Source organism: Lipotes vexillifer, unplaced genomic scaffold (genome assembly GCF_000442215.2).
Source record: "Lipotes vexillifer unplaced genomic scaffold, Lipotes_vexillifer_v1.1 scaffold821, whole genome shotgun sequence".
In the NCBI taxonomy this organism is placed as follows: Eukaryota; Metazoa; Chordata; class Mammalia; order Artiodactyla; family Lipotidae; genus Lipotes; species Lipotes vexillifer.
In genome coordinates, this window is record NW_006799328.1 from 581059 (window position 1) to 595454 (window position 14396).

At 36.8% G+C, this 14396-nt stretch overlaps 1 protein-coding gene across 1 annotated transcript in view; it reads left to right on the forward strand.

Annotated features, from left to right (window-relative positions):
• Positions 1-14396, forward strand: part of LOC103089250 (rab GTPase-activating protein 1-like) — a gene marked incomplete at its 3' end in the record, with an annotated part of 136319 nt that overhangs the window by 29911 nt on the left and 92012 nt on the right. Inside the window, exon 7 of the mRNA XM_007471609.1 lies at positions 13954-14020. Coding sequence (XP_007471671.1) covers positions 13954-14020 — 67 coding nt within the window. The remainder of the gene's footprint in view (positions 1-13953; positions 14021-14396) is intronic.

Below are 14396 nucleotides of genomic sequence, written 5' to 3' on the forward strand. Positions count from 1 at the left end.
GTTGTAGGTTTTTCCCTTTCATCACTTTAAATATATCTTGCCCCTCCCTTCTGGGCTGTAGAGCTTCTGCTGAAAGATCAACTGTTTACCTTATGGGGAGTCCCTTGTATGTTATTTGTTGCTTTTTCCTTGCTGCTTTTAATATTTTTTCTTTGTGTTTAATTTTTGTTAGTTTGATTAATATGTGTCTTGGCGTGTTTCTCCTTGGGTTTATCCTGTATGGTACTCTCTGCACTTCCTGGACTTGATTGACTATTTCCTTTCCCATGTTGGGGAAGTTTTCGGCTATAATCTCTTCAAATGTTTCCTCAGACCCTTTCTTTTTTTCTTCTTCTTCTGGGACACCTATAATTCAAATGTTGGTGCGCTTAATGTTGTCCCAGAGGTCTCTAAGACTGTCCTCCATTATTTTCATTCTTTTTTCTTTACTCTGCTTTGCGGCAGTTATTTCCACCATTCTATCTTCCTGCTCACTTATCTGTTCTTCAGCGTCAGTTGTTCTGCTATTGATTCCTTTTGGAATATTTTAAATTTCAGTTATTGTATTGTCCATTACTGTTTGTTTGCTCTTTAGTTCCTTTAGGTCCTTGTTAAACATTTCCTTTATTTTCTCTATTCTATTTCTGAGATTTTGTGTCATCTTTTCTGTCATTAATCTGAATTCTTTTTCAGGTAGTTTGCGTATTTCCTCTTCATTTATTCAGTCTTGTGTGGTTTTTTTTTCTTTTTGTTTTTAAATGTAGTTCTTTTTTTTTTTTTTTTTGCGGTACGCAGGCCTCTCACTGCCGTGGCCTCTCCCGCTGCGGAGCACAGGCTCCAGACGTGCAGGCTCAGCGGCCATGGCTCATGGGCCCAGCTGCTCCACGGCATGTGGGATCTTCCCATACTGGGGCATGAACCCATGTCCCCTGCATTGGCAGGCGGACTCTCAACCACTGCACCACCAGGGAAGCCCTAAATGTAGTTCTTTATGTTTGGGGGAGTTCCTTCACATTAGTTATTCAAGGGCTTTTAGATCTTAGTTATTCAGAGGCTTTTATTTATTTATTATTTTTTTTAAACTTCAGTCATTCTTTGGCAAAGACTAGTCCTATGTTTTATTAATTAATTTATTTTTGCTGTGTTGGGTCTTCGTTTCTGTGCGAGGGCTTTCTCTAGTCGCAGCAAGCGGGGGCCACTCCTCATCGCAGTGCGTGGGGCTCTCACCATCGCGGCCCCTCGTGTTGTGGAGCACACGCTCCAGATGCGCAGGCTCAGTAGCTGTGGCTCATGGACCCAGTTGCTCCGCGGCATATGGGATCCTCCCAGACCAGGGCTCGAACCCCTGTCCCCTGCATTAGCAGGCAGACTCTCAACCACTGCGCCACCAGGGAAGCCCAGTCTTGTGTGTTTTTATCTTGCTCCTTTGCCTGAAAGATATTTCTGTCTTCTCATTTTGTCTCATTTACAGTATTTGAGGTTTCCTTTCCCTAGGCTGCAATGTCATAGTTCCTCTTGCTTCTGTTAGCTCTGCTCCCGGTGGTGAGGTTGGTCCAGTAGCTTGCGTAGGCTTCGTGTTGGGAGGGACTTGTGCCTGCGTTCTGGTGGGTGGAGTTGAGTCTTTTCCCACTGTTGAACAGGGCTGTGTCAGGTGGTGTGTTTTGGGGTGTCTGTGAGCTTAGTATGATTTTAGGTAGTCTGTGTACTGATGGGTTGGTTTATGTTCCTGTCTTTGTTTGTTGTTTTATGTGAGTCATCCAGTGCTGGAGGCCGCTGGCAGTTCAGTGGAGCCGGGTCTTGGATTCAGATAGAGGCCTCTGTGAGAGGTCTTGGTGGTTAATCTTCCCTGCAGCCAGGAATTCTCTAGTGGTCCAGTGTCCTGGACTTGGTGCTCCCACCTCAGAGCCTGAGGCCCAAGTTCCAGTCAAGGAACCAAGCCCCCACAAGTTGTTCGTACCAGTTATGCAGGGATCTTTACAGTCCTTTCCGGTGTCCAAGGTCTTCTGCTAGTGTTCAGCCGGTGTTCTATGAGAGTTGTTGCGTCTTTAGATGTATTCCTGATGCATCCGTGGAGAGAGATGAACTCCACGTCCTCCTACTCCTCCTTTCCTCTCTTTTTAATATAACATTGCTCAGTTTGGGTTTATCTAATATTTCTTCATGATTAAATTCAGATAGTTTATTGCTGCATAGGTGATGTTCTCTCCTTCACAGTGTATCACATTTGGAGGCACTTGATAACCCTCTGTCCCTTTCTGGTGATGTTAAATTTGATTACCAGTCAAGATGTCTGGTTTCTCCATTGTAATTCCTTTTTTTTTCCCCCTCCCTTGCAGCTAGTAAGCAGTTTGTGGGGAGACCCATGAAAATATCTTGCTTCCCATCAAAATTTCCTCCTTGGTTTAGCTTTCATTCATAATTCTTGTCTGATCCAGTCTTGGATTAACTTAAATATAGAAATCTTGGTGAATATAGGTGAAATAGATTCTAATTATGTTTTCTTTGTTAACTTAGATAAACATTTATGCATACATTTAAAATATACATAATAACTTAGAAATGTTGCTTTTTGCCCACTCTCATGTTCATAAGACACGTTTATTCTGACTCTACAATAATCTTCGACATCAGTGTGTTCATCATCACTTAAGCTACTTTTTGAATAATTTTAAGGCATTTTTCCAGAGCACATTATCTCAAGTTGTTTGAGTTAAAGCACTTTTTGAAACAGTATATATCATTATCATTAGAAATTCTACCTAAGCCAGAATTTTACCTACCATTTGTATAACATTAAGATAGCTAAAAAAATTCATTCCATATATAACCACTTAACATATTGCTTTTATTTTAATATAATTAATGTCTATGATAATATTTAACAACTATGGGTTCATATGCTCAGCAGTAATTACCAAATCTGTTAAGTGTTTTTGCCTCCTTTTTCACACATTCTGTCAGATGACCTCTAAACATCCAAACTAAAATTAACTTGAGATTGCTTCAGGCTAATGGGTCTTCCCCAAAGAATACTTTGTTCAGCATAGCAGACAGAATTTCCTGTGATATGGGATATTTTTTAAATACTTCGATTTATCTTTGTTTTTTCAAAAAAGAAACTCTTGCTTTTTATTGGATTATATGCGGTACTTAATATGTTTAAATCACAAAATGTTAAGTAGTGGAATTTAAGGTAATCCATTAGGTGGCAGTCTTGTCAAGAGAATTCTTAACCTCTTTTTTTTTTTTTTTTTTAAAGCATTGCTGCTGACAAAGTTCATTTATAGTATAAAGATATCAGTGTGAAAGTAAATCCTTCAAATTACATAATTTTGGCTTACTTTCTGAGAAAATGATTTTTAAAAACAACTTCCCATTATGTGAAATTTCCAACTTTCCATTATGTGAAATTTCCAACATTTCCAACACAAGTAGAAAGAATAATATATTGAGCGGCAGTGTACCCATCAGCCATTCTGAATGCTAATTTTCAGTATTTTGGTTTTTAAAAATATTAGTTTTTATCATGAAAAAATCTATTTCTCTGTGCATTCAAGGGTTCAGGCATTCCTCATGCGTAGATATTTGACAAATTATACTGTGATTATTGGTCTCAACCCCTTTGAAGGCAAGTACTGTGTCATTTATCTCAGAATCTCCAATATCTAGCCCTGTGCTAGGAACCAGAGCTTTGTAGTTACTTAGTCCTTACTTAGCACTTTCTCTGTGCTGAGCACTGTTCTAGCTGCTACTTATGAGGTACAGGTACTATTATCTTCATTGTACAGTCAGGGAAACTGAGGCACAGAGAGGTTAAATAGCTTTCTCAAGGTTATACAATTAAATACCAAGTCTATCTGGTCTAGAATAAATATTCTTACTCTCTACTTCATTTTAAAAACTTGTTGAGTAAATGAATAAAAAGCATATAGAAATTTTATAGTTAAGAGTATTGACTACATTCACTGTAATGTGCAGAGAGTAATAGAACATTGCACCTAATAGAATCCTAACCTGTTTAGAGGGTATGTGAAAACTGCTCTCATATTTTGAAAATTTCTAATGTTCTTTTGCTTTTCTCAGTCACCTGTGTTAGATTTTACAAGTTAAGCTTTATTTAGGAACTGGACATAAGAAAATAATTTTAACATTTTTGTGTGGTGGCCATTGTAAAATTTAATTGTCATGACAACATGTGAGGAAAACATTTTAATTATTACCCTATTTCTTTTGCAGAAGATGAGACAGAGGCTTAATGAGATTAAGTAACTTGGTCACTTGGCCAGGAACTGGTAGAGCCAGGGTTTAAACCAAGGGCATCTGACTTCTGAGTGTATACTTTCAGAGACTGTACCCAATTAAATTTTGATTATGTGCTAAGTTTAAAATTAATCAAACCAGTTAGAAAATAAATGGATTGGCATTCTTTGGTGTATTTCCAGCAGAATTTGAAAGTGAGAGTATAGATGGGCATCTAAGTGATTGTTCAGTGACTTCAAACCTAGGGGCACCATGCCCTGGGAGAAAAGCTGATAGATTTGTAGACGAGAAGACCAACAATAAGAGCTGAGAGGAGAAAGCAAGATGATTGTAATCTGAAATGTGTGAGAAGAGCAGCCTAAGCCTAATTATTGAGAGGCTCCAGTTAAAATGTTAAAGCAGATCTGATCAGGTCAGTCTCTCTCTGGTGTTTCCAAAGTGGAGATAGCAATCTTCTCTGTCCCTCTCCAGCTGGCATTTTCATGGGTTTTGGTCTCATCATGTGTAGAAATACTGCAAAAGATTTTCTTACACACCACTAAATTGATACGGATTTTAAAGCTTTATTTAGTATTTAAAATACCCTAACACTATTATATAGCACCCACATCAATGCTTTGAATAGATTGCTGGTTTTGCTAGATACCCGAAAAGTGAGGGGGAAATTTTTCATTTTTTGCTGTATTAATTTTCTGACTAGTTGATTTTTGCCAAATATTACTTCTTAATTTGTCATAAAATAATTCAGGGAAAATAATACCGTATACATTTGGAAAATGGGTCTCTTTACAGTTCCCTAACAAGAAGTGGAGTTCTAATGATGGTAATTCCAGACCTTTTGGAGGGTTAGTTGGGAAGAGAATTTTGGCTTCAGGGTTTTATGTCTGTCAGATCACTTTGTTCCCAGGGATCTGCCCTGATGCTTGATGTGTGAACCAGAATGAAGTATTGATACAGCAAGCAGAGTATAATTACTAGATTTGTTTTAAGTGTACAGTTTTGTTTGTACTGAGTAACATGGGCCATTACTACTAGGAAGAAAGAATTTCCATGAATCACTTTTATCTGATCCTAATTTTGGGGAGTACAATCATTACATATACATTAAAGTACATATATATAATATAAAACACATCATTACTAGAAAGCAGTTTGATCATTTGTAGAGTGATTCAGAGATGTGCCTGTTTTGATAATAAATTCTGCTTCAGTTCTTAATTTGTGCTTTCTGGCTTGCAGCAAAAACTACATAGTGAGAAGTTGAAGTGTTAAGTACCATACCTCATAGTGTGAGTGATTGACAGGTACCTTTCCTTGTGTTATTTTCTTGAGGAAAAGGTTTCCAAGCCATGGAGTACTGAAAAAAAAAAATCACCTAGGGTTCTTTTCTTCTCACAGAATAAGCAATTTTCTAATATGATTTGATATCACTAAAGTAGATAGATAGTAGAACCTGAACTGTTAATTATTTTGGGGCTGATATAATTGGATGTTAGACCATTCTGAGGGTCTTTTACTGAATTTATGTAGCACTTATTTTTGCCTTCACCCTAGCAAGTTGTTAAATAGTTTTATTTAGAAAGGAGCTCAAGTCACTGACTTTAAGTTGCCTAGATGTAAAATCAAGAGTTTTAGATGTCTTAATAATTTTTCTTAATGGACGTCATTTTTCTCCATCCTGAAAATGAGAAAAAGTTAGTGGGGTGGCCCAAAGTCTGAATAATATATATTTCTTAAATTAATTAATTAATTTATTGTTTATTTTTGGCTGCATTGGGTCTTTGCTGTTGCACATGGCTTTCTCTAGTTGCAGTGAGTGGGGGCTAGTCTTCATTGTGGTGCGCAGGCTTCTCATTGCGGTGGCTTCTCTTGTTGCGGAGCATGGGCTCTAGGTGCATGGGCTTCAGTAGTTGTGGCACATGGGCTCAGCAGTTGTGGCTCACGGGCTCTAGAGTGCAGGCTCAGTAGTTGTGGTGCTCGGGCTTAGTTGCTCCGCGGCACGTGGGATCTTCCCTGGACCAGGACTTGAACCCGTGTTGGCTGGCTGCATTGGCAGGCGGATTCTTAACCACTGCACCACCAGGGAAGCCCCTGCATAATATTTTACAAGCTGTTTTTGAACTTACTCATTTGTCCTCTTTGAGTTTTCATATAAGGCAGTAGAAAGGTAACTCTCTTTTACCTTAGAAAAACAGGATATATTTATACAAAATACTTTCATTGTTCTCTGATAGTTGTTTCAAGTGACAATTGATATAGAGTTATCGGCATCATCAGGTGCTTTGGAGAATGAGAAATTGGAAGCTTCTATCTTCTCTCAGCTTTTGGACTGGAACTTGTAATTAGGACAGAATTTTCAGTGTCTTCCATTGCTAGCTTTCGCTGGCACCCAGTGGTGGGGGGGGGTGGCACTCCAGAGGTATGTATATAATACTATTACCTTTTTAGCATCGTATCTTAAGAACTACTTTTTTCATATTAGCAATAAAAAGGTACATTGTTTTCTGTCAAAAGTTTTTCTAAGTTTATTCTAGATGTCTTGGGGCTCTTTTTTTTTTTTTTTTTTTTTGCGGTACGCGGGCCTCTCACTCTTGTGGCCTCTCCCGTTGCGAAGCACAGGCTCCGGACGCGCAGGCTCAGTAGCCATGGTTCACGGGACCAGCTGCTCCGTGGCATGTGGGATCTTCCCAGACCGGGGCACGAACCCGTGTCCCCTGCATCAGCAGGAGGACTCTCAACCACTGTGACACCAGGGAAGCCCAGGGCTCATTTTCAAATGAACTTTTTTTTTTTTTTGCGTTACGCGGGCCTCTCACTTTGTGGCCTCTCCCATTGCGGAGCACAGGCTCCGGCCGCGCAGGCTCAGCGGCCATGGCTCACGGGCCCAGCCGCTCCGCGGCACGTGGGATCCTCCCGGACCGGGGCACGAACCCGCGTCCCCTGCATCGGCAGGCGGACCCTCAACCACTGCGCCACCAGGGAAGCCCCTCAAATGAACTTTTAAATGTGAAATAATTACAGACTCACAGGAAGTTAAAATAATAGTATAGAGAGGCCCCATGTACACTTCACCCAGCTTCCCCCAATAGTAACATCTTACATAACTATAGTATAATGTACAAACTAGGAAATTGACATTGGTACAATCAATAGACCTCTACTGGAGCTCTTATTTTATTTTATTTTATTTTTGTGGTACGCGGGCCTCTCACTGCTGTGGCCTCTCCCATTGCGGAGCACAGGCTCCGGACGCACAGGCTCAGTGGCCATGGCTCATGGGCCTAGCCGCTCCGCAGCATGTGGGATCTTCCTGGACCGGGGCACGAACATGTGTCCCCTGCATCGGCAGGCGGACTCTCAACCACTGTACCACCAGGGAAGCCCTGGAGCTCTTTTTGAATCCTTTTGTAAATCATAGTATGCTTCTATAAGATAATAATTTCTTAATTAATTGTTTTTCCAGTGGCAAAAGATCTTTACTTAGCTTCATTTAACTTAAGGTGACTAATCAAGATAGTTTTGGACAAAGGGGCGACCAGGTCCTAGCAGAGGAGAGAGTTCAAATGTAGTAGTTTGGTTTTTTTTAAACTGAAATATATTTGACATATAACATTGTGTAAACTTAAGGTATACAACATGTTGATTTGATACATTTATATACATTTATATATTGTAATATGATTGCCATTGTAGCAGTAGTTAACACCTCTGTCATGTCATATAATTATCAATTATTTCTTCTTTGTGGTTGGAATAATTAAGATCTAGTCTCTTAGAAAGTTTATATACAGTGTTGTTGTCTATATTCACTATACTGTGTGTTAGATCTCTAGGACTTATTTACTACTAGTTGCAAGTCTGTACTCTTAAACAACATCTCTCCTGTTCCCCCACTCCCCAGTAAACACCAGTTTACTATTTGTTTTTACAAGTTTGACGTTTTTAGATTCCACATATAAGTAATATCATACAGTTTTATGTCTCTGTCTGGCTTATCTCACTTAGCATAGTGTCCTCAAGATCCACTTTTGTTGTTGCAAATGGTGGGATGTCCTTTTTTCTCATGGTTGAATAATATTCCACTGTATATACCACATCCTCTTTATGTATTCATCTACTCCTGGGCCCTTAGGGTGTTTCCATATCATGGCTGTTGCAAGTAATGCTGCGATAAACATGAGAGTGCATTTATCTCTTTGATATCCTGTTTTCATTTCCTTTGGGTATATACCCAGAAGTGAAATTTCTGGATCATATGGTAGATCTATTTTTAACTTTTTGAGCAATCTTCATATTGTTTTCCATAGTGGCTATAACAATTTACATTCTTGACTTACTTTAAGAAAATAACTTCTTAATTTATTGGTTTAAGAAATTTTGATTTCTAACCCGGCTGTTAAGTTATTAGAAGAGATGAGGTATTTTAACTGTATCCTATGCCAATTATCAATTTATTGCCTCTTGGTTGCAAATCTACCCTCTTACTTGATCTGCATTAGTGCAACTTTATGCATCTTCTTTGCAGCAAGCACAATATTAAATTGTGCCAGTAGAGGGTGCTGGAGAGATACTGCAGGAGGGAGGGACTCTTCTTGGTTCTGGTGTGCTGTGATTGTTCTTGCTCTAGCTACAAGATTCTGGGACATCCAGTGCTGCTGTGCTCCAGCTGTGCACACAGTACATGCATTCCCCCTGTGAACTCATAGTCCTGGTCCTGGCTCAGCGAGATCTTCCTGCAGCCCTCCAGATACAGACATTGTGGGCCTCAGGCTTTGTACCACTGCCTCTGAGCGGCCTCCGGGAGTCCTGATTTCCTTTGTTCACCTGCCGGCCACCCTTGGCTACCTGCACCCTAGAGGGTTGTTTCCTGTTTGCTTGTGGTCCAACTTTGCCTGGGCAGTCCAGAAAACTTCTTTGTCATCCACTGGGCTGCAGTCATATCTTCTACAGTGAGGTCAGAATACCAGCTTTAGGGGGAGGATCTTCTTTCCAAGTTTGCTCTTCTTTGGGGTACTCTTCCTCAGCCTTAGGTTGTTCTTTAGAATTCTCTTTATAGTCACTCTCCTATTACAGAGAATAATTTTTTATAATAAACTTTTCCTGTTCAAATTATTTCTGTGCTCTCTCTCCTATTTGGACCTATACTGACAGTATCTAATTGAACTAGTATCTAGTGAAATTAACTAGTCCCACAGATAAAGTTTCTGATGCACTTCTGGGGGAAAAAAAGTGTTTATTTTAGATAGTCTTCTTAACTGATAGTCTTTTAATTGTCATAATAATGGCAAGGATAATAACCACTATTTAATGATTTCTACCATATGTTGACATCCATCCCAAGTGTTTATTGCATAGTGTTTTTCATACTAAAGCAAGGAATCCTATAAAGTAAATTATCTTTTTATTTACTTTTTTTTTTTTGGCAGAGGGAGGAAACTAAAGCATGTTATTTTGCCTGCTAAGAAACAGCTAAGAAGAGGCAACATGAGGATTTGAATCCAGGCCTTTTTGCTAGTCTTCCTAAAGTCTTTGTATTTGTCTCTTTCGTATGACTTTTTTGGGGGGAGGGACGAGGGGAGGTATTAAGTATCTATAGATATGATATAATTATTTTATATCACTAGTAAACACTGCTTAGTTACTAATATTTTGTTCTTATTTATAATGGCAGCATAGTTTTTTTTTTTTTTAAAGATCTTGGCTGATTTGAAAGGAAGTGGGAGGAATGACTACATAAAATGTTATTTTTGTTTAGTAGGACTTTAGGCAGTTAATTAACAAAAGTGAAATAACAGGGGGTGCAGGTTCGATCCCTGGTCGGGGAACTAAGATCCCACATGCTGTGCAACCAAAAAAAAAAAAAAAAAAAGCAAGTCAACAAAAGCTAAATAAGTCTTACGTGTGAATATTGTATTTGTGCTTTAAATATTAATTTGATTTTTTCTATTTTTAATATATTTTAATAAGTTTACCCATCCTCTTTATTCTCATATTATTTTTAAATTATTCTTTTTCTGTTTTCTTTAAGGTTTATATATTTGGGTAAATTATTCCATTGTACCATAGAAAATTGTTATGCTTTTGATAATTGATCAAAGCTTTATATGGCTTGATTCAACTGTTTTAAATGGAATCAAGCTTCTGAGGAATCCATATTATTTTACACACAGATGATACTGTTTTGTATTAAATTTTTTTTTTTACTTAAAATATAAATACCAAATTGGGCTGTAGAGAAAAGAGTTAACATAAGAGGACTGACACTACTATTCCTAAAAGGTCTGCTTATAAGATTGGTTCTTGACTGGCATTTGGAAACTTGGCTTTTGGGAGGGTTTCCACCATTCCCAGAACTGAGAATAGTGGCTCACCGTGCCTAAACTTTTAGCACAAGCAATGTGGTTTGTGCTGAACACCAGCTTTCCTTCTGGAGTCTGGATTTTTGGTACATGCTAGGCAGAGGATGCCTATGTGACCAGCCCTGAGAAGAACTGAATCTCTATAAGCGTGTTGCATATGTGACATGTGACATTTCATCTTTATTTTTCCATCAATTAAGCCTAAAGCCATGCAAGATATGCAGAATTTTTGGTGTCTGTATGGATGCTAACTTGGTGTTAAAAGCTGTTTAAAGCTCTGTTTTGAGTAGAGACTCACTGGGCAGTATGGAAGGTCAAATTTCTTTTCTAAATAATAGTGGCAGTTGTAATAATAATTTATAATCGGCAACAGCTCTAGAATTTATGGTGTACTTTCCCTGTGAGTTTTTTCATTTTCATTAACATAGTCAACTTTTCATTAACATAGTCAACCTATAAGCAAGTAATATTTGTGTTCCAGAAATGTGGAAAGTGGGACTTTAAAGTGTGTGACTTGCCCAGGATGACACAGGGAATTTATAATCGTTTCTACTGATAGGCTAGGGAGGTGGCAGAGTATAATGTGTAAAAGACTCTGCAGTTTTGGAGTCATAATCACGGGCTTAATAGCTTTGTGGTTTGGACAAATCACTTCTACTTTCTGGAAACCAGTTTTATTATTTGTTATATGGAGGTTGTTTTGAAATGTAAATGTAACAATATAGTAATGTCTGACAAAGCATTCAATAAACAGCTGCTATAATTAATATGATAATTATTATTAATATGATAACACCATCATCCCATTCTTAGGAGGTTTGATTTCAAATTTTGGGTCAAGTTAGCTATTTGCTATATTATAAATAATGTTGGGTGTGTCTTCTCTCTGTTTTGTTAACATTCTGTACTTAACGGCTATCGTAGAACTTACGGTACAGGTTGTAATTGTCTGTTTACTTATTTTCCTCCCCTACTAGACTGTGACATCCTTGAGAAAATAGGTGTAATAGCAGTTTGCTTTCTACATTATTTATGGAGTTAATAAGAGAAGATTGAATGCTTTGAACTCCCCAATGAAACACTTAATATTCGCATTAGATGCTTGTGGTGCTAATAATATCTATCTAATTTCTGACATGTTATTCATAATAGACCTTGCTTGTCTCCATAGGAAACCTTATGTGCTTTAATGAAATATAATTTTGGAAATGACTAATACAGCTTGATAGAAAAAAATTACACAGTTTTAGTGCTGGAAGAATCCTTAGAGTTCATGTATTGTTACCTCTCCCATTTTCTCGAAGAGGAAGCAGAGGCCCAAGGGGGTTAGGTGCTTTCTCTAGGGTCACACTGTTGGTTGGTGGCAGGATTTTTATTTATAACCCAGGAAAAAAGCAGTGCATCAAAGATCATCAAAATAAGGTGATGTGTGTTCCCATTTAAGGAAAACCTAAATTTCCTTTTGCAGTGGAGTTTAAGATAGGACATTATATTAGGAAAATTGTACCCATTTTGCCACTTACCTGTGAGTGCTTGACAAACAATATAAAACTTTAAATTTTCAAAACGAGCAAAAGAAAGGTAGGGAGGGTGCATACTAAACTCTTAGTATTGGTTCCAAAGTGTCTGAGATTAGAGAGAGAAAGGAGAAATTATTTTTTCCCTATACACTTTGGTATTTATTAGCTTTTTACAATGAGTATATATAATAGTTTTGTAACTTAAAAACCATAATATAGAAAATAGTATTTTAAAACCCATGAGAGGTGCAAGCTGAAGCAAAGTATGTAGGGAATGTGAGAGAAGTCTTCTGTCCTCATTGACCCGACTTTTAAGTTGAGGGAACTAAATTTTATATCTGAAAAAGAATTAACTCTTTTATTCTTATAAGGAATTTAAGGCAAACTTAGAAGAAATAGTACAATAAAGTACATGATTAATTAGCATTTAATTTGTATAGACAGTGTTTATTATAGGAATTCATAGAGAGTTCATAGCAGTTTAAAGGAATCATATTAAAATTATGAATATTAGATTATAATAATTTCTATTTTAGTAAGTTATATTTTGTTCATTGGTACAATAATATGTTTGGAATTTCCTCAGAACTTACTGAATTTATCTTTGTTATATACTTGATCTTTTTGGATGCCTTGTGCAAGGTATCCTCAAATATTCACAGGAAGTATTATGTATATATTTTTTACTACTTACTAAGCTCATATTTGGACAGGACTAATCTCTTGTCTTGTTTATGGAAAAAAAGCCATGCTACTAGAAAACTAAACCTTTGGAAAACAAGGATCAGATTAAGTATTGACTGCTCAGCTGCCGCTATTTTGAAACTTAAAAAATAGTATATTTAATTTGTTTATAGTCTTGTATAAAATGCTCCATAGCATACTTTTAAATTTTGGAAAGCTACAATAAAAACACAATAACAAAGTGTGGGTATGCATTGTTGGCAGACAGAGGCACACTGTGGACAGATCACATTGTCTCTTGAGTACAAGACCTACTTAATAGCCACATAAATTTGAGTAAAATAACTTTTCTGGACTTTACGTTTCTTACCTATAAAGAAGAAATAACAATAATATCCTAACAAATATTAAAAAATGTTCAAATTAGCTGAATTTTAGAGTTTATGAAAATCCTTTACAAACAAAGTGGTAGTGTTGATGGGATTCCTAAAGCTTCCCTAGCATTAGGAAGCACAGAATAAAATAGTTAATAGTATACAGTATGTTGGGTAATATCTTCACTAATATAATAGCATTTTTAGTAATGAATTTCATATAACTTTTTTTTTTTTTTCAAACTGAGGATATAGTATTTCAAACTGAGGATATAGGCTACTCAGTGAACATGACTGTTGAGGGCCAGGGTGACTGTTTCTATTAATCTGGCTTGATGCAAAGAGAGTACAGTGTCTTATTCTAATTTTTAAAAAATTTTTCTTTCTTTTAATTTAACTAGGTTAGTTGATCTTGACCAATATGTTTGGAGTGACTCTAAAGCAAATACAATCTCATTTTTACCCAGAAACTAATTTATATGTCACTACTGTGTTTTGTTTCAGTTAACAATTTATGGCTATTTTTATCACAGTTTCTGATCATTGGTAATCTTTTACATGCAAAAATAAAGATCTGGGAATTTAGGTAACTTATTTCTATGTGATTTTATTATGTATCTTAATGAATTCTTATTTATGATGTTTCTCTAAAAAATGAAAGCTATTTGTCAGTACAAAGCTCAGATTGTATCGTTACTATTGAGGCTTTTGCTCACTGGGCTTCTATATATTCTTGATACCTTATTTCTCCTTTTTTTTTCCCCCCAACATTTTCAGATGTTTTGGAATGTTATTAAGCCCAGGTCGAAACGTGAAGAACAGTGACATGCATTTACTGGATATGGTAATGAAAATCTTAAGCACCTTAACCAAGTATAGATGATAGTTATTTTATATTTTTAAAGTACTTTCTATTTTGAAATTTTGTCATTTTGTCAAAATTGTTTCTAACTTTCAGCTATCAATTACTATGATAGTAGTAATTTAATTTGGAACCCCAAACTTAAAATTACTTATGAGGGAGAGATTTAGGAGAACTTTCATAAAAAAAGCATATGCAACTGGGAAGCAAATAAAAAGATAATGTAATGAAAATATACATCTATTCATCTGTTTGGCTTCTTAGGAATGTGTCTCTTCTTTGAGCCAAAATAACAAATACATGATTATAACAGGCACAATGTTATAAGTGAATATGGTGCCTTTCATTTTTTTTAATG